General features: G+C 38.3%; 1 protein-coding gene across 1 annotated transcript in view; it reads right to left on the reverse strand.

Annotated features, from left to right (window-relative positions):
* Positions 1-281: 281 nt before the first annotated feature.
* Positions 282-21,012, reverse strand: part of necab1 (N-terminal EF-hand calcium binding protein 1) — a 159,061-nt gene continuing 138,330 nt past the window's right edge. The window contains exons 10-13 of the mRNA XM_072570269.1: positions 16,695-16,807; positions 12,661-12,738; positions 4,823-4,914; positions 282-2,141 (exon numbers count right to left, since the gene is read on the reverse strand). Of these exons, the coding sequence (XP_072426370.1) occupies positions 2,113-2,141; positions 4,823-4,914; positions 12,661-12,738; positions 16,695-16,807 (312 nt within the window). The 3' untranslated portion in view covers positions 282-2,112. The remainder of the gene's footprint in view (positions 2,142-4,822; positions 4,915-12,660; positions 12,739-16,694; positions 16,808-21,012) is intronic.

Consider the following 21,012-nt stretch of genomic DNA (forward strand, 5'->3'; position numbering starts at 1 on the left):
TGCACTGTGCCTGTTTCAACTCAACAAAATAGGTGACAATCATTCTCAGGGTAACATCCCAAGCAAATAGATTCAAACAACAAGGTTGACAAAAAGTATTAACAACCATCAGCTTTGACAAAAGCCTTTTTTACAGCTGTACTCAAGGTCTGTACTACCAAATTACTACATGTCAAAATCTATTGTCATTTTGATATGTTCTGTGAACAGATTTGACTAATTTGTGAGTGGCATCAGTGTTTGTGTAGTCTTATACCAGCTTTCTGATGAAATGAAGTCCATTTTTTTCATCATTGAACAGTTTTAATAACCACAGTTGATTAACAGAGCCAATAATACAAATGGGCAAAATCCCAACATGCTAAAATATTTTATATCTTCCTGCACAAATATCTATCAATAACAGTAATAGGGTTGATTTTCACTGTAATCAGTCTGAAACAATTGACAACATATTTGGCGAGGTCATTACAGATATACACAAATCAGCAATTACAGTTTTTCCTGGACAAAACTACAGAATTTACAATTAATATATATTATTCATTATTTATACCACATAAACCACTGCTGCAGCTATTTTAAATTGAAATTTGAGTGGAATAAACTTAAGTCAGATTTAGGAAAATGAAATGCCTATGTAGAATTTCAATGAGTGCTCTGATCTGCTGCAGCGTCTGGTTGCTAGTTTTGGGAATTACAATATATCGCCAGAAGCCCTAACAAATCATTACCAATTAGATCTGGAGAAATCTGTTGATACTTGTTTGTTTTTTTTTGCTGTGGACTAACATAAGTAGTATGTCAACATATAACATTATTTAAATATGTGATAGAATTTACAGAGGGTTTGGTTAATCACACCACACTTGACCTAAAATTCAATTGGCACCTTGCCAATATGAAATATGTTTGCCATTTGGCAATATTACATTTAATGCAGTTATAACTAATTTTAAGTGAGTCTCCCACCCTTGAAGGACAGGAAATCCTGCCCTGCAGCCCTGGCAACCAACCTGATTGCCATTAATGTTGTAGTCCCAGCAGTGCTGAAACACAGTAGTAGTCACTGTTGGAACTGTACAACCAGCCCCCATGAAATAATTAAGATGTTTCTTGGATTTTGGGTGAGTTGGGGGATATGGCTTTAGGTGGGAGAACCCAGCAAGTTGGATGGGGAAGGTGAGAGTGTCAGATTGAATAGATCAGGACAGCACCCCGATAGGCACAGTGGGCCCCACTCTTCAAAAGGAGGTAATCCCACTCTTGCTGCTTAACAATAGCCAACTCTGTCAAAGCTGTCAGGTTAACCTTCTTCCTTTTAACTTCCCCTGCAAACTGAAAAATTGTGTGAGAGATGCAACAAAACCCATAACTTGCAGTCAAATGTCTACTGAATGGATTCAATAGGCTTAAGGTGGGTGGACTGCCTTATGCCTTACCTGTCCCCAAAATATGGGGTGGGTGAGGCATAAAGCAGCCCATAAATTTAGCAGCCTGCTAAAAATATGAGGGAGGTAGAGGGGGGAGATAAAAAGCTAATGGGCTGGCCATCATCTTTGCTTTTTGTACTCTATCACTTTCAAACACTCCCTGGGTGGGAAATTTAAAATTAACCTTGTTAATGTTTAGTTTGAAAATTTACTTTAAAAAAAATATTTTCTTCAGATTCTGTCATGTCGTCTATAGGACAATATGTTGAAACTTTAAATGTGTTGTTGATTGAAGAGTTCTTGGGCCTTACCTCCTCAGTTTTGAAAGCAAGAAATAAGTTACCCAATTTTCATAACTTCCTTAAAATAATGTGGTAATCTGAAGTTGTGTGGTACAAATACAATAGAAAACTGGACTGTATTACAAAAAAAAATCCGTTACTGAATATATAACACCAGTACTGCTCATTACAGTTGCCTATTAGTTAATGATTTATTAACTAGAACAGATTACTTCCAATCATGTATTCATTTATTATGTTACTTATATCTAACATTATTATTTAATCATTTTAATTAAGCCTGTTTTTGCTATTGTAACACAAGTTAAGCCATCACTATACAGTAGATGTTCCACACAAAATGTCACACGACACACATTTTCTGCAGCAGAGAACAATCAGTTATTATTCAGAACCCACCATGATGCTGTGGAAGAAACAGAGAAAACACTCACTGAGTGGCTGCAGAAGAAATTCAAATATATAAAACAAATATATTATAACTAATTTGTTAAAAGCATATAAAGAAGTACATGTGACATGATTTGAGCATTTAGTTTATCTTTGTTACTATACAGTTAATGGCGAGACTCTGAACAGCATTGATATACAGAGGAATCTTGGGATTCAAGTCCATAGCTCCCAGAAAATGACTATGCAAGTAGATAGGGTGGTGAAAGAGACATATGGCATTCTTCCTTTATTGGTCAGGGAATTGAGAACAACAATCAGGATGTCATGTTGCAGCTTTATAAGACTTTGGTTAGGTCACACCTAGAGTACTGCATTACAGAAAGGATGTGGAGGCTTTGGTGAGAATGAAGAAGAGATTTACCAGGATGTTGCCTGGATTAGAAGTTATGAGCTATAAGGAGAGGCTAGGAAAAGCTCAGGTTGTTTTCTCTGGAGTGATGGACACTGATGGAAGTCTTGATGAAAGTCTACAAAATTATCAGATGCACAGATAGAGTTGATTGTCAGAATCTTTTTCCCAGAGGTGAAATGTCTAAAACTAGGGGGCATGCATTTAAAGCCAGAGGGCTAAAATTCAAAGGAGATGTGAAGGGCAAACCTTTTACACAGAGAGTGGTAGGAATGTGGAATGCGCTGCTGGGGTGGTGGTGGAGGAAGGTATAATAGGGACATTTAAGAGACTTTTAGACAAGTACATGAACATGCAAGGAATGGAGGGATATGAACCAAGGGAAGGCAGAAGGGATTAGTTTAATTTGGTGTCATGTTCGGCACAACATCGTGGACTGAAGGGCCTGTTCATAGTCTGACATATTAGAGTGTACTGGGAGCTGTATAGTTTAATATGCAAGGCCCTGTTCTTTGTAGATAGAAAGGGTTCAACTCATAGGTGACAGCCATTTATATTCATTTCTCTGTGCTTTCTATGTAATCTGTAATGAATTATCTGGCAATGTAAAAATTAGTGTTATAATTAACTAATATGATTTGCATTAGTGTGTTGTCACATCCCAAACTGTTTTGAATACTGTGTATAATTTCTAGTTCAATTACTGTGTTAAAGACAAAAATCCAATTGTTGAATCTATGAACACACAAGTCTGCAGTCTGTGTTTAGGCTGATAGCTTTTTATGTATTATTTATGTTTGTTACTTATTCACAAAAAAAACTTTTATACTGTTGGAAAAGTTACATTTTGCCTAAGATTTATTATCTTGTAATTATCAAGACAATAACACCAATTGAAGGAGAATGACGACATTTATACTGTATGGAAGTGTTGATTGGTTAGCAAGTGAATGCTGATTTGTAGAAGCATTGCCATTGAGAATGTGCTAGTTAATGATGATCGACAGTTGATGACCATGCATTGTTTAGGTTTTACATAAGGTAAAAACAATGACTGCAGATGCTGAAAATGAAATACTGGATTAGTGGTGCTGGAAGAGCACAGCAGTTCAGGCAGCATCCAACGAGCAGCGAAATCAACGTTTTGGGCAAAAGCCCTTCGAAGGGCTTTTGCCCGAAACGTTGATTTTGCTGCTCGTTGGATGCTGCCTGAACTGCTGTGCTCTTCCAGCACCACTAATCCAGTAGGTTTTACATAAGACAGGTTGTCTCTGATTGGTGAAGGTATTGCCCTGAGAAATAAATATGAATGGCTATCACCTCTTAGTTGAACCCCTTCTATCTGCAAAGAACAGGGCCATGCATGTTAACCTTATAGCTCCCCATACATTCTAATATGTCAGACTGTGTGAACACAACTGCTGGTCCCAAAATTGGTTGTCAGCAGAAGAAACAAATGCAAGAGGAAAATAATATTTTCACAGTGAGTCATTTGGATCTGGAAAGCAGTGCCTGTAAGTGTGGTGAGGCATTTGCGAGATCATTGGATGCCTTTGTAAAATAGAAAAAATGTTTCAAGGGAATTGGGAGAAGGCAAAATAATTAAGGCATAGTGTTCATTTGGAGGCCTTGTGCATATAAGACAGGTCAGATGGTCTCCTTCTTCACTGCTATACTTCTGTGATTTTGTGATCATTAACTGCATTCTCCATGGTGATGTCACTACCATCGTCCTTTCATATTATATAAATGTCGGTTTCCTCTTAAATTGCAATTTTGCAAATTTTTCTGATATTGCAAGACAAAGTGCTTTGATGAAATATGCCTTTTAACTGCAATACTCAAATTCTGTATTGCCAAATGACTATAAAAATAACTTCTGCTAACTTCTGCCTGTTGTCTCATGCCAATGTAAATCCTATAGTTTTTTTTTAGGAAATTGCTGTTTTCCTTCAGTTATAACTTTAATTTCGATGGAGCAATTCTGATTATTGATGTTCTGATTAATTCTCTTAATTCCATTTCCTTTTAGTCTAAAGATCCCATATACCAACCTAAATACAATGCACAATGTTACTGCATGACTGCATTACAAGGACGGTGCAAGAATGAAAAGTGTGTCCTTGAAAACTGAAAGAAAACAGTCCCAAAAAATACAAATTAGCCCTCAAAGAAATATCAAGAAAATCTCTTTGAAAACACATATTTTGATTTCTGCTCTTTACACATGAAAGAGAGTAATACTACCAGTAATGAGCTGTCACTAAAGTTTTAAATTATCTTACCAGGCACAAGCATTGTTGTTATAAGTTCTGGAGTGTCCAGGAAATCTACATTGCTTCTCTGAAAGGTTTTGCTGTAATTAGTCTGGATGTGGCTTTTGGTGATATCAATCAAAGAAAATTCAATCAGCAATTATTGAAACATCTTGATTATGGCACAAGGTACATTTTAACACAGGTAGCATGAACAAACAACAATAACACCTGAAATTGTTAGAGTCACAACAATGGTGAATATATTTCATTTTATAAAAAGGCATTGATGGAGGAGCTATAAAATCATTTTTATTTTCATCCTATTTAAACTAGAAAGAAATACAGATGTTTCATTGCACTATTATTTGAAGGTACTGAACATCTACCTGGTAAAAAGAAATGTAGTTAAACGTGAAGATGAAGAAGAGAATGACTAATGATTTGAAAAATGGACATGCTGTTTTTCCTGGCCCCGTACAGAAAAGAAATAAACCCCCTGAAAGTGTATCTTATCTTGCTCATCCTCCACTTACTTGCTGCAGCCTGACATTAAAAAGACAGCGGGGTCTCTAGCTATACATTTCAGGAAGACACTAAATTTGGGAGCAGATTTGAACACTTTTCAAGAGGTCCTTGTCTTTTTCAGATGGGATTTCTTGGTTACTATAATTTTTAATACAATCTGCTGGAGATCCACTTCTTTTCATAAGGATCCTGTTGTGTTTTTGCCACAAGAAGGAAGTAGGTAAGTTCAAATTTTAGGTATATAGAATATACCATAGAGACCACTGTGGCTTTCTGTTTGCTATTAATATAATTCTTTATTTTGGGAGCTTGACAATTTATGAGAGTTCCTCTGCCCTATCCCTGAAGTAACTGATGAAAATGTTGTCTTCGATAATATAACATCAGTAAGCTGTTCAGATCCATCAGCTGGATCATTCAACTCCCTGAAGGCCACTAGTCTAATACAAGATCTCGCCCACAAGTCAAATCTGTTGATGGCATAGCTTTGCTGAAAGTTCTCTTGGGAAGCAAACAGTGCAGGCAGGAATATTGCCAAATTGGCGTGGTCAGCTCTAAAAGCTTTCATGGGATAAATTCAACAGGGCAGCTGATGCCAAGATGTAAACATACTTATTTTCCTTCCTTTACCAGAACTTCTGTTTGATTAGAGTTATGTTATGGGCAACACAGTTTTTGGATGAGCTCAAATCTATGGAGGATGTAAAACATAAGCCATCAGCAAAATAATAATGTTTGGAGATAGCAGAAGTCCATTTGAGACATTTATACACAGTTAGGATTCATAGAATTTAGATAATATGATAACATGAATTGGGGATCAGTTAAAGGACAGAAAAGAAGAATAAAATACAACTGGAACAGTTTTGATATAGCTAGTTAAGTTTTGTAAGTATTACGAGCTTGAACCAGGCATTTTGCAATCTGTATTAATGACTTGGATGAAGGGTCTAAATGCAATTGATTTCTTAAGAAACAAGTGTGAGGAGGATACAAAGAAGCCACTAGAGCAGGAAGGCAGCAGATGAGATATAATTTGAGAAAGTGTGAAATTATCCACTTTATTAGGAACAATAACAAGGCAAATTATATATTTTGATATTCAAACAAAATTGGCATCCTTGTGCCTAGATCACAAAATTAACATTCAGGCACTGCAGGCAGTTAGGTAAGAAAATGTTGTGTTACCTTTTATTTAAATAAAGTCATAGAGATGTATGGAAACAGTCCCTTCCGTCCAACTTATCCATGCCAACCTGATATCCTAACCTAATCTAGTCCCATTTGTCAGCACTTGCCCATATCCCTGTAAATCCTTCTTATTTATATACCCATCCAGATGCCTTTTAAATATTATAATTGCACCAGCCTCCATCATCCCCTCTGATAGCTTATTCCATACATGTACCATACTCTGCATGAAAAGGCTGCCCCTTATGTCCCTTTTAAATCTTTCCTCTCTCACCTTAAACCTATGGCATCTAGTTTTGGACTCCCCCACCCTAGGGAAAAGACGTTGGCTATTCAACCTATCCATGCCTCTCATGATTTTATAAACCTCTATGAGGTCACTCCTCAGCCTCCAATGCTCCAGGGAAAATAGCCACAGCCTATTCAGCCTCTCCCTTGGGCTCAAACCCTCCAACTATGGTAACGTCCTTGTAAATCTTTTCTGTACCCTTTCAAGTTTCACAATGTTTTTTCCTGTAGCAGGGAGACCAGAACTGAATGCAATATTCTAAATGTGGCCTGTACAGCTGCACATGACCCCCCAAACCTTGTACTCAATGCGCTGACCAACAGAGGTAAACATACCAAATGCCTTCTTCACCACCCTGTCTACTTGCGATTCCACTTTCAAGGAACAATGAACTTGCACTCCAAGGTCACTTTTTTTTGGCAGCACTCCCCAGGACCTTACCATAAAGTGTATAAGTCCTGCCCTGATTTGTCATACCAAAATGCAACACCTTACATTTATCTAAATGAAAACTCCATCTGCCATTCCTTGGCCCATTTGCCCATCTGATCAAGGTCCCATTGCACTCAGAGGTAACATTCTTTGCTGTCCACTACACCATCAATTTTGGTGTTATCTGCAAACTTACTAACCATACCTGCTATATTCACATCCAAACCATTTATATAAATGATGAAAAGCCGTGGATCTGCACTGATCCTTGCGACACACCACTGGTCATAGGCCTCCAGTCTGAAAAGCAACCCTCCACTGCCAACCTCTGTCTTCTACCTTCAAGCCAATTTTGTATCCCAATGGCTAGCTCTCCCTGCATTCCATGTGATTTAACCTTGTTAACCAGTCTACCATGCAGTACCTTGTCAAAAGTCCATATACACAAGGTCCACTGCTCTCCCTTCATCAATCTTCTTCATCACTTCTTCAAAACAAAATCTGGAAGTCTTTCTGTGAAACATTGGACTTTGAAAATATCACATCTGGAGTACTCTGTCCAGGTTTGTTCTCTGCCCCTTGCTTTTCAGGACTTTTTTTTATTCATTCAGGGGAATTGGGAAGCCAGGAGTGAGTTCCTTGCTGCAGGATTCATAGCCTCTGACCTGCTGTTGGATCCAAAATATTTATGTGGTTAGTCCAGCTTAGTTTCTGTTCAATGGATACCCTCAGAATTTTATAGTGCACTTAGTTTGGAGCAGTGTTCAAGACATGAGGTCACAGTAACTGGTAAGCCTATAAACGTAGTGCAGTCCAGATTCGGGCCTAGTCTTTATAGGCCATTTATCTTGGAACAGCAGCCAGGACACAGAATATTGAGGAAACAGCAATACATCATGCTTCAGCAAAGAAAGCAAGTCACAGTGAGTTCAGCTATGTTGAGTGTCAAGAGAGTAAGGCACGGCTGGATTGTCTTTACTTTAATGCTAACAGTGTAATGGGTAAGACTGATGAGTTAATGGCGTGGATTGACACATGGAGGTATGATAATGTTGCCATCAGAGAAACATGGTTGAGGGATGGGTTGAACTGGCAACTCAACATTCTGGGGTAGAGGAAGACAGAGGAAGGTTTAAAAAGGGTGGTGGTGTAGCAATATTAATTAAAGAGTCAATTGCTACATTAAGGAGAGATTATATCTTGGAAGAGTCAACAAATGAAGCTTTGTGCGTAGAACTTAGGAATGTTAAGGGGGCAGCTACTTTACTGGGAATGTACCATAGGGCCCCAAAGAATCAGTGGGAATAGAGGAGCAAGTGTGTAGGCAGTTCACAGAGGTGTGTAAGAGTAATGATCAGGTAACTATACTAGGGGATTTCAAATTTCCCAAAATAAATTAGGATAGTCAATGGGAGTTTAGAGGAGGCCAATCTTTTGAAATGTATCAGGGGAGTTTTTTGTATCAATACCTAGAAGGCTCAACAAGGGATGGCACAATGTCAGATCTGGTTCTGGGGAAAGAAACTGACAAGTGGTTGATGGCAAGGGGCAATGGGGGAACATTTCAGCGAAAACGGCCACAACAAGGTACGGTTGAAATTTGTTCTGGACAAAGAAAATGATGGCCTAGAAAGGACGGCTTTGGATTGGGGAAAGATAGATTTTTTAAAAAGGTAAAGCAGGATCGGTCCACAGTAGACTGGGAATAGCTCCTTGTGGGTAATTCTACAGTGGAGCTGTGGGAGGCATTCCAAAAGGAGCTGGAGAGAGTCCAGGTCCAACATTTACCCTTTAGAGGGAAATGTAGGAGCAATAAGTTCAGAGAACCTTAGATGTCTAGGACAATTTAGGACTGGATAAAGAAGAAGAGTACAGCTTTCAGTAAGTCTAAAGGGAGCAATTTAGCTGCGGTCCTAGAGGAATACAGAAGTGTAGGAGGGGACTTAAGAAAGCAATTAGAAGAGAAACAAGAGGGTATGAAAATGGACTTGTGAACGGGATTAGGGAGAATCCTAAGATATTTTATAAAGGGAAAGAGCAGGGCCCATTAAAGACCAAGGGGGCAACCTGTGTGTGAAGCTGCAGGATATTGGAAGTGTGTTGAATGAATACCTCTCTGCAGTCTTCACTCTGAAAAAGGAGAACGTAGGGATGGAATTCACGAAAAGAGATTATGAGGAACTTACACAGTTTGACATACGAAATGGGAAGTTATTCGAGGCTCTGTTGGGCTCAAAAGTAGACAAATCCCCTGGTCCCGATGAATTGCATCGCAAGCTGCTGTGGGAGGTGAGGGAGGAAATTGCAGGAGCTCTAACACAAATTTTTAATTCCTCTTTGGCCACAGGGGAAGTGCCAGAGAACTGGAGGCTAAGAGGAATGGTAAAGATGAACTCGGAAATTAAAGATCAATGAGTCTCAATTCAGTGATAGGGAACTATTGGAGCAAATTCTAAAGGAGTGAATTAATACCCACTTAGAAAGGCATGGGTTAATTAGCGATAGTCAGCATGGCTTTGTCAGAGGGAGGGCATGCCTAACAAATTTGTTAGAATACTTTGAAAATGTGATCAAGTGTGTGGATGAGGGAAGTTCATTTGATGTAGTTTATATGGATTTTAGCAAAGCTTTTGACATGGTCTCTTACTGGAGACTGACTGAGAAGGTTAAAGCACATGGAATTGAGGAAACCTTGGTTAGATGGATCAGAAACTGGCTCAGTTTTTGGACACAATTGGTCATGGTGGAAGGCTGTCTAAGTGACCGAAAGACAGTGTTCAGAGCTGTATTCACAAGGATCAGTACCAGGACTCTTATTATTTGTTATATATGTAAATAATATAGATGAAAATATGGGTGGAATATTAAACAAATTCCTAGACGACACCAAGATTGATAGAGTTTTTAATAGCAAAGAAGATTTTTTGAGAAGATTTGTAGCTCAAGTTGTTGAAAAGTATGTAAGTTAGCTCGCTGAGCTGGAAAGTTTGTTTTCAGATGTTTTGTCACCATGACTAGGTAACATAATCAGTGAAAGTCTCTGGTGAAGTGCTAGTGGTATGTCCTGCCTCAAGACAGCAAGGCACCCTATGCAGTACCTGCCGGGTCCTCTTTCTTTGCCCGTTGGTTATCCATTCCCTCCCTGCCTAAGGATTCTTACTCTGTAGAGTGACTACCTCTCTGTACCTTTGGCCTTGTGGACATTCCACAATATGTCCAGCCACTGCTCTCGTTCTAACCCTTGGGTTTCCAGGGTCTACTGCTGGAGATGCTTTTTGCACAAGTTCTGGTCCCAGGCATTGAAACTGTGCCTAACTTCTCACACAGAAATGGAGGAACATATCTCCTTTCATTATGTACACTTTTAAATCAAACCCTTAGGTTGTCCTTAAAATCAAATAATATTAGTTACTGTAGAGCTGTTCTTCTCTGGATCTCTGCACCTTACTTGTCCTTAAAAACTACAAATCCAAATGAAAGACTGTGCAAACTCCAGGCAATAAAAGGTGAGTATAAATACTCACATCAACTTATTCATCCAATCAGCTCCTTCCGCCTGCCCTGCATCACCTTTTGACACTCTTCCTAGATTGCTTCACTCCAACAAAGCTGCAGGAACCCTTCCCAGATTGCTTCACTCTGATGATGCTGCAGGAACACTTCCCAGACTGCTTCACTATGATGTTGATTGTGAAACACTCTTACCAGACTTTTACTGTGATGATGCCACAAGGACTCTTCCCAGACTGCTTCACTGTGATACTGAGTATGGGACATTTCCCACTTAGAATTTTGAACACAAGTCTATTGTGTGGAACTGTATCAAATGTCTTTTGAAAGTCCATGTATGCCACATCAACTGCACTGGTCTCATTAATCCTCTCTGTTATGTTTTCAAAAGACTTAGTGATGATTAAACAAAAGTTTTACTAAAGAAATGCAAACTGGTTTTCTTAAGTTAACCTGCTGTTTGTCAATGTTACTGTAAATTTTGTCCTGAATTATCAGTTCGAGAATTATTCTCACCAAATGACCCATAGTTACTGGGTTTGACCTTATGATTGTTTTTGGACAAGGGTGTAAAGTTGATTCAGTTCTCAGCACCAGCCAAAGTCTCAGGAAGACTAGACAATTATAGCCAGTGCCTCCACAATTTCCACTCTCACTTCCCTCAGTATTCATTGAATATCTTCAACTTTAATTACAGGCACCTTAGTGTCTGAATGACCTCTACTTTCACTATGGCCTGGGGAGCATCTTCTTCCATCTTAAAGATAGTTGCAAAGTATTCATTTGACACTTTAGCTCCATCCTCTGCCTCCTGCATAATTCCCTTTTTGGTCCCTAATGAATTGTACTCCTACTTGTACCATTTCTCCTATCTATATATCTGTAAATGTCTTTTGAATTCAATTTGAGTTTGACTTCCACCTATTTTCATACCTGGTCTTTACTCTTATTTGGTTTTCCACCACTCTTCTGAAGCTTCCATATTCAGCCCGGTTCCTGAAAATATTGTATTTTTCACCTGACATCTGAAATACTTATTCTTCCTTATCTTAATTTCTATCTCTTAAATTATACAAGAAACTCTTTTTAATCTAACTTTCCCATTTGAAAGTATATGTCTTGACTGTGCCCAAAATATCTCTTCTTTGAAGGTGATGATTCAGCTATCATTTTCTCTGCCAATTTTTGGCTCCAATTTTTTCAGCCAAGATCATTTAAGTTGGCTTTCTACAAATTAATTACTATTGTTATTCTGAATTGTATTTTGTCCTTTTATTTAGATTGCTTCATCTGTATGATACAATGGCCACTGTTTCCTAAACCTTTTTATACTAATACTTGGCCACCTTGGCCCTTTTCATTCCCAAGTATCAGATTCAGTGACATTTCCTTTCTCATTGTACTGGAAACAGAGAGATGATGATAGTTTTAGCATCAGGTGAATGGAGCAGGATAAAGTTGGGCGATGTTATTAAGATGGTTCAAGTCAGTTTTTGTAAAGGAGTGGTAATATGGTCTGGTTGGCAAGAAGTATGACCCCAAAGTTGGTAATGATATGATTAAGCCTCACATAGTAACTCAGGGCAGGGAGCTGTTGCATGCATAAGCACAAATTCCACTGCTAATCTAGTGATGTAATGCTTCCAGTATGGGTACAGTATCAAGAAAATGTCTGGCCAACGCATTTCATCACATCATATCATATGCACCCTTCAAATTAACCTTCATATCTTAAGGAAGGTGTAAAAAGATTTATTGGTTTTGTCAAAAAATATAGCAATTGCTTTGGATTAATGCTGCTCATTTGCCCTAGCTACAGATGGGTGCAGCTGTTGTTACTGAACTGTTTTATTTTGCTATTCCATTAAGTTTGATTCTTCACCCAGTACAGCTCTAATCACATAGTAAAATTACTTACTTTTTCCAGAGATTGGTATTTTCCCAGAATTCATAAAGTGTAAAACACGATTCAGCTGAGATTTTCTGCACAGAAATGCTATCAAAAGAAACAGTGATTCTCAATAAATAAAATTATGGTGTAGAAAATAGTATTAATTATCATTATATATCTACTTTTGAGGCGCTGTTCATGTTAACAATGAAATCGAACAGCTAAATGCAGCATCTAATTATGAATGGTATTCAAATTATGGTTTCGCCACTGGAAATAATTTATTGTATGTTTTGTAGTTAAGGCTCAGTAAGTAGCAGTCTAAGTTAGAAAATTGTTTGTTCAATCACTACCCCACAGAGTAGAGCAAAATGTTTAGTATGGTATGCCAGTACAGACAATGCTGCATCATTGGTAATCCTGTCTTTGAATGAAATGTTCATCAAAGCCTGCCCTATTCTCTTGAGTGGTATTAACTATCCCATGCCATTACTTCAAAGGTCAAATGATCTACTGTCCTGATCAATATTTATCCCTGAAACAACATCATCATTTGAAGAACAAACTTATCATTATCACATCACTGTTGTGGGAGGTTGATGTTGCAAACTGGCTGCTATGTTTCATTTAATACAGTTCCCACAAAACTGTTTTGCTAACTGTAAAACAATTTAGCACACCATGAGATAAAGGAGGTCTGCATACAAATGTAAGTTTTCAAATATATGAACAAATTATCAGTACGTATTTTACTACAAATTGAACTGTAAAGATAACACCTGATTCATAAGCTGGTTTGCACAAAGTAACACTTGCAACAAAATTAAGTAACTTTATTTATTTTTCATAAAATAAAACATGAAAGTAATTTACTTTTTATAGAAATGTATGCATATTATTGATAGCAATATGCCAACTGTAGTAACAGCTGGTGAAAAACACAAATTTAAAAACAAACATAGGTGATTAGATTTTAGGTGATCACAGTCAAATTAATTCATGAATTAAAAGTAAAATTCTATGGATGTTGGAGATCCAAAATATAAACATGAAGTGCTAGAGAAGCTCAGCAGACATGGAAGCCTCTGTGGAGGGAAAAACAGAGTAACATTTTGAGTCAAATAACTTTGCTTAGGAAAAGACAAATTGTACTTGAAACATTGATTTTCTGATCAAGATTGGGACCAAGCGGGGTGGATACACATGTCCCAGCCCCTAATTTTTGATCTTTTGAAAAAAACTGCTTGCAAATCAAGAATGTATGGCATAATTGTGAGCATGCAGAAAAGATTGTTACATCTGAAGTAATTAACACGAGGGACTGCATGGCAAAAATGGACCGAAGAACAAGACTCAGACATGTTACACCTACTTGACAAATTGGCTACTGTGGCTTGGAAGAGCAGAAAAACCATAGATTAAATGATAAAGCACTAATCTTGAATCCATTTAGAAACTGACTTTAAAACAATAAAAGAACAATTGGTTTGAGAGGCTAAGAATTAAAGTAAAATGAATCTTGGGTTGGGACAACTGGAGACTAAGAGGGACAATATGTAATGAGAAAAAAGATCAGAAGATGGGTGTAGATGAAGGGAGAGCTGACAAATCTCTTAATGGAGATACAATGATCTAATGCTATTATTGCTAGCCTATTAATCCCAAAGCTTAACAAATGCTCTGGGGACCTGAGTTTGAATCCTGCCATGACAAATGATCAAATTTGAATTAAACAAAAAGAAAATCTGGAGTTAAGAATCTACTGATGACCATGAAAACATTGTCAATTGTTGGAAAAACCCATCTGGCTCACTAATGTCCTTCAGGGAAGGAAATCTGGCCTTACATTGTGCTTGACATTCAATTGCCCTCTGAAACGGCATATCAATCATCCACTCAGTTCAAGGGCAGCTAGGGATGGCCAGCCAGCGATGCTCATGTCCCTTGAGTGAATATTTTAAAAATTAATGTACTGGAACCAGCTAAAGATGAGCCCAAGTCCTCAAAGTGTGATACTATTGTTTCAATGCAGATTGGGGGAGAAGATTGAGAATTCCAACAATTCAGTGTAAGAAAAACAAAAACCAAAAAACAGAGAGATCTAAAAGGGTGATATTTGGCCCATTTTAGAATTAGGTTTTATTGTTACATGTGCTCAAGTACAGGTATACATGAGTACAGTGAAAAGTGTACAAAACTGCCATTTCCATCACTACCTTAGATACAAAGATGACTAGGTAGAAAATCTTCGGTATGAATTAGAAAAATAAAGAAAAAGTAGTTAAATATTCAGCATTACGGTCCTTTAAAGCAGAGAAAGAGAAAAAAAAGAGAAACACAGATGTCATGATGCTCAATGAACTAGCATCAATCTCATGCCAAGTGTACCCAAAAGAAGTGTACTCTTTTTAAAAATGGTTTTGTTCGTAGAAGAATTGAAAACTAACCTACAAACAGAGGTGGGCAAGGGACAATGGTCATCCAACATCATAAGTGGTGATTCCATGGCCATTGGTCATCAGCCAAAAGGGTTCAGACAATTAGATTAGATTCCTTACAGTGTGGAAAAAGGCCCTTCGGTTCAACAAGACTGTCCGAAAAGCAACCCACACCCCTAACTAATGCACCTAACACTACGGGCAATTTTTTAGCATGGCCAATTCACCTGGCCTGCAGGAGGAAACCAGAGCAAACACACTCAGACACAGGGAGAATGTGCAAACTCCACACAGACAGTTGCCTGAGGCTGGAATTGAACCGGGGTCCCTGGTGCTATGAGGCAGCAGTGCTAACCACTGAGCCACCATGCCGCCCCAATTGAATGACAGCATGAGTTAACTGTCTCTAGAAACATGAAATAACAGTAAGTCTTCAGCAGAGAGCAGTCCTCATCCTGCAAACCTTGTAGGCAGCAGATCTCATCGGATGGTCCCAGAAGAAGGTTTTCATTGACTAGTCTTCATCAGCCAGATGGAAGATGGGCCAGAAGAAGAGGAGGAAGACTCAGGAAAGAGATCCCTAACACCTTGGCTAGAGAGCAGTATGCTGCACCCATAAATTTAACTCAACTAAATCATTCTGTATTGACAACTCATGTTTCCTCTGGTATCAATCAAAGAACCTTCTCCAAATTGTCATGTTGTAAACTTTCTTTGTCAACATAATTAATGTATCATGTCTAAACTGTTGCTTCTTAACAAACGTAATACACTATCAGAAAATTACTTATAAATCATTAACTGCCTATATTAGATAAATGCAATCCTGACCTCTCCAAAATCAACAATTAGAAAATAGTTTGCAAAGTTTGACTATGGGCTATAATTTACTTTTCATGTACATAATCCAGTAAGGTTTTGAAGAATAAAATATGATATCATTGACTACTTACAAGATACTTAAAGGGATAGACAAGGTAGATGCAGGTAAGATGTTTCCTCTGGTTTCAGTCTTAAACCAGGTTTGACAATTTAAAAGTCTGAGATGAGGAAACATTCTTTTAAACAGATTGTGATTAATCTACCTCAGAGAGCTGTGGAAGTTTAGTCTTTGAGTATATTTAAATAAACCATTGATAAACTTTTAATTATCCATGGCTTAAGGGGTTATGGAGATGTTGTGGGTAAAAGGTATTGAAGTGTTTGATCAACTATGATCATATTAAGTGGAGTAACAGGCTTCCTGGTCTAAACAGCATACTCCTATTCCTCTGATTCCTTCTAAGAAAAATCATTCAGAATTTCTTTCTACTTTGGCCACTTTTGCCACAGAGTTTATAAAAACTGAACCAATTGAAAACTAAAGATAAAATTATTAGAGAATGAAGCATTCCTGAAAGTAGCTTAAAACCACAAGATGGCAGTTTGAAGATATATATGTCAGTAGAGCTGTTTCACAGCTTGCACATATATTAATTTCTTATTGTCTCTTTATTGCAAGTGCTGCTGAAGAAATAGCTGCAGTGTAAATAGACAGGAAACATACATTCAATGTAAATTATGTAACAGGCTAACTTATTAAAGCCTTACAAAGATACATTTCACAAAGATCTTTGTACTTACTGCAAACATCCAGTTTGTGCAGTTGCAGATACCACATACTGCCTCAAAGCTAGACGGAATTCCTCCAGCTCCTCTTCCAGTATCGACATTTGTCGCTGAACAATTAGAATATGCTGGAGGAAAAATGCATATTAAGAAATATTGTTGATAATAAAAATCTTAAACATTATTAAAAAGTGCAAATGTAGTGAGCATTTGGCTATTGAAACTGACATTATTCAGAAATGTATCAGCATTACTGTTTACCTATCCTCTTTCAAAAGCACACTATGTTTATATCTACATAATTAAAGAAAATTCTTAATTCAAAATTATTGGTAATGTTTGACTTTAGCTAGCTGTGAATTTCTAGTTCTAGGTAGAAAATTATTTTCAGATGAAATATTTTATCTCAAATAGGAAATAATCTGATACACACTCTTTCCTCAAATTAACTTCCTGCTGTGATTTATATGGGATAATTAATAACTGTCGTTGGTAAGGAGTAAAAATCTAACCGTTCCTGGTGTGAAAGATATTACACGTTCTCTCCAGTTGAAGCAGATTTTCTGGAGGAGAATTTCCTAGTGGCATTTGAAAACTGGAAGAGTATCTACGTCATCCCATTTACAAAAAAATCCATCTGATCTGATTTTCAGATGGACTCTGAATGGATGAATAGCTTATTATTTGAAACTAGCGTAAGGCTGTGAAAATATGCAAATTCTGGACCTAACTTGGATACAGGACCCCGATTGCAAAATTCAGATAGAAATGGACAGACAACGCACTGCACACTCCAGAAGAATATGCTGCAGAAAGAAAATTTTCACAATTGGTTTCCCCATCTGGAGTCAGCAAGAACCTCGTTAAATTGAGTTGAAAGCTCATGTCAGTACGAATGGACAGATGGAACAATCAAAGCACTTGATTTCATGCTTATTTTGGGTGGAAGATTTTTTTTTCCCGTTTGCATTTTAATGGCATCATCCTATCATTTTAAAAATTAGAACATTTCCACAAATATTAACTGAAACAAAACACTGACTACCAGCTATGCATATTCTTTAAATAATTGTTTGCACCCCACCTTTTAATTTTCTTTCTGCATTTAGCACAGTTCATGGCTGTGACATATTTGGTAAATGTTTTATGAGGTTACAGGATCTTGTGGGGCTGTGGAAGACAGTGACAGGGAGAGGGGTACAGGAGCTTGAAAGTGAGGAATAATGGGGAATGAGTCATCTCCTGATGTTGGTTCGATCATGCATAGATTAATGCAGATTGAGGACCCCCATCTCTCCCACCAATGGGCAGCCTGCCTGCCCTGGTTACTCAGTTGGGTTGACCAATGTTTATCATCATCTCTGGAGGTGGAATAATTATAAAACACATAATTATATTCTAGGCATTTAAGTGCTCATTTACTAAAGGAATTAGGCAATAATCTTGAGGACAAAATGAATGGTGAGTCACAATAAATGTCAAGGGGTGAAAATGTTATGAAAATGTGAGACCTGAATTTTTGTAAGAAATACCTTCTGAAAGTCCATCAACAGTATTGACCTCATCAAGCCTTTTTGATACCTCCTCAAAACAGTGCCTTGGAAATTCACATTTTCATTGTTGGAGGGATGGAGACTGGTGTAGTTTTATGGGAGTCATGGCAGGTAATGCCAGAAACACTATAGAGGCTACTGAGGTAGAGGCAGGCTAGGTGGAAGGCCATTACACCAGTAGGTAAAATCAACTCTGATTCCTGAAGGATAATTGTCATCCCGAAATCTTAACTCTGCTTTTCTGCGCAAATGCTATTTAACCAGCTGAGCATTTTCAGCATATTCTATTTTTATTTCAATTTTCAGAATTTGTAGATATTTGCTTTTGTAAGAAAAGAGGGACCTTGGACTATATATCTATAGATCTCAAAGAATAGTGGGGCTTATGGTTAAAAAGGCATGCAGGATCATTTTTTACATTGACTCAGGCATTATATTATAAAAGAATTGAGGTTATACTAAAGCTTTACAGAACACTGATTAAACTGCATTTGGAAGGAAAGTATGCTGCCCCCATCATTGCCTCATGAAAACGATGTCTCGAGTCTGTACAGAGGATTCATGGGTATAATACGATGAATGGAGAATATTTATTATGAGGAAAGATTGGAGTTCTTTACTTTGGAATAATGCAGTTGAAGAATCCTGCAAAAAGTAATGATGGAATATTTTCCACTTACCTGGATGAATACACTCCAACAACACTCAAGAAGCTTGATGCCTCTTGGACAAAGCAGCATGGTCGATTGGCACCATGTCCACAAACATTCACTCCCTCTACCACACTTGCTCAGTAGCAGCAGTATATATAATATACAAGTGGGCGGCACGGTGGCACAGTGGTTAGCACTGCTGCCTCACAGCGCCAGAGACCCGGGTTCAATTCCCGCCTCAGGCGACTGACTGTGTGGAGTTTGCACGTTCTCCCCGTGTCTGCGTGGGTTTCCTCCGGGTGCTCTGGTTTCCTCCCACAGTCCAAAGATGTGCAGGTCAGGTGAATTGGTCATGCTAAATTGCCCGTAGTGTTAGGTAAGGGGTAGATGTAGATGTAGGGGTATGGGTGGGTTACGCTTCGGCGGGGCGGTGTGGACTTGTTGGGCTGAAGGGCCTGTTTCCACACTGTAAGTAATCTAAAAAAAAAGATGCACTACAGAATTCTTCAAGGCTCCTTAGATAGCACCTTCCACACCCATACTATTTAGAAGGACAAGAACAGTAAAGTAACCTGACAAGGGTGGCTGAGCCATGCATTATCCTGACTTAGAAATATATCACCATTCCTTGTAACAAGAATGCTGGAGAGACATTCCCTTTAGCCCAACGAGTCCACACCGACCCTTCAAAGAGCATTCCACCCAGACCCTACCCTAGCCCTCGAACCATGCATTTCTCATGGCTAATCCACTTAGCCTTATCTCCCTGAACACTATGGGCAATTTAGCATGGCCAATCCAACTAACTTGCACATCTTTGGACTGTGGGAGGAAACCAGAGCACCTGGACGAAACCCATGCAGACATGGAGAGAATGTGCAAACTCCACACAGGCAGTCACCTGAGGCTGCAATCAAACCCAAGTCTCTGGTGCTGTGAGGCAGCAGTGCTAGCCACTGAGCCACCATGTTGCCTCTCTTGTTCCCAGGCATATGGAGTAGAACTTTCCTTTTCCCCTGGGCAGATTTTAAGAGGACCTATACAGAGGAATTGCTAAAGAGTGGTGATGCTATTTATTTGGTCTCTGATATCTCCAAGGATGAGTGGGATAATGACTAGAAGTTGAATTATAGCCCTGGGTTGCAGAGTGAAGTGCCATGTGGGTACCTTTTAAATATAGGGTTCAGAAGTTGGAAGGTCCAGATTAGAGATAGAATCTCCTGTCCTATCATTTCTAAAACTTGGCATTTTATTACTCACGAATAATAAACTCAGAAGAATGAATTTCATACAATAACCCAACCATGAACAGATGTCCCTCCCTGCTTTTCCACTCACCTTCACTCCGAGTCTAAAAAGAACAAAAATCCATCCAAAAAGTAGTCAAAATTTCTGCTCCTAAGGAACACAGTTGTACAACAAGCTGCCAGAATACATTTAAAAGAGTCTTTACTGCAAAGAGTTGTGGAAGCTTGGTCACTGAGTATATTCACAGCTGAAATGGTAGTTTTTAAATCAGTAAGGGAACAAAGGACCATAGGGAGAGTGTTGAATGTATCTGAATATAGAGTTGAAGATTAAAAGATCTCACTGATTGATGGAGCAGACCCAACAGATGAAATGGGCTACTTCTGCTCCTACAACCTATGGTCTGTGGCTCTCCTTTTAAGACAGAGATGAGGAGATTATTTTTCTTTCAAGGGTTGTCAGACTTTGAAACTCTGCTTCAGAAGGTGATGGAGGCAGCATCATTGTATATTTTAAAGGTGAAGGTCGATATGATTTTGTTCGGAAACTAAATCAAAGGTTAACAGGAATAGATGGTAATATAGAATTCTAAATATGAACAGATCATTTATGATGTAATTGAATAGCAGGGTAGGGTCAAGGAGCCAAATGGCCTTATTCCACTCCTAAGTTTCCTAGATTTATAGATGTTTATAGCACAGAGGGTTATCATATCTATTCTGGTCAACAAAGATCTGACTGCACTAATCCCATTTTCCAGTTCTTGGTCAATAATCTTGGAGGCTATGGAATACAAGTGAATTTCTAAAGACTGCTTAAATGTTGCAAGAAGTTCTGCCTCAAACACCCTTTCAGGCAGTGAATTCCAGACTTCTATCA

The sequence above is a fragment of the Chiloscyllium punctatum genome, chromosome 5 (assembly GCF_047496795.1).
Source record: "Chiloscyllium punctatum isolate Juve2018m chromosome 5, sChiPun1.3, whole genome shotgun sequence".
Classification (NCBI taxonomy): Eukaryota; Metazoa; Chordata; class Chondrichthyes; order Orectolobiformes; family Hemiscylliidae; genus Chiloscyllium; species Chiloscyllium punctatum.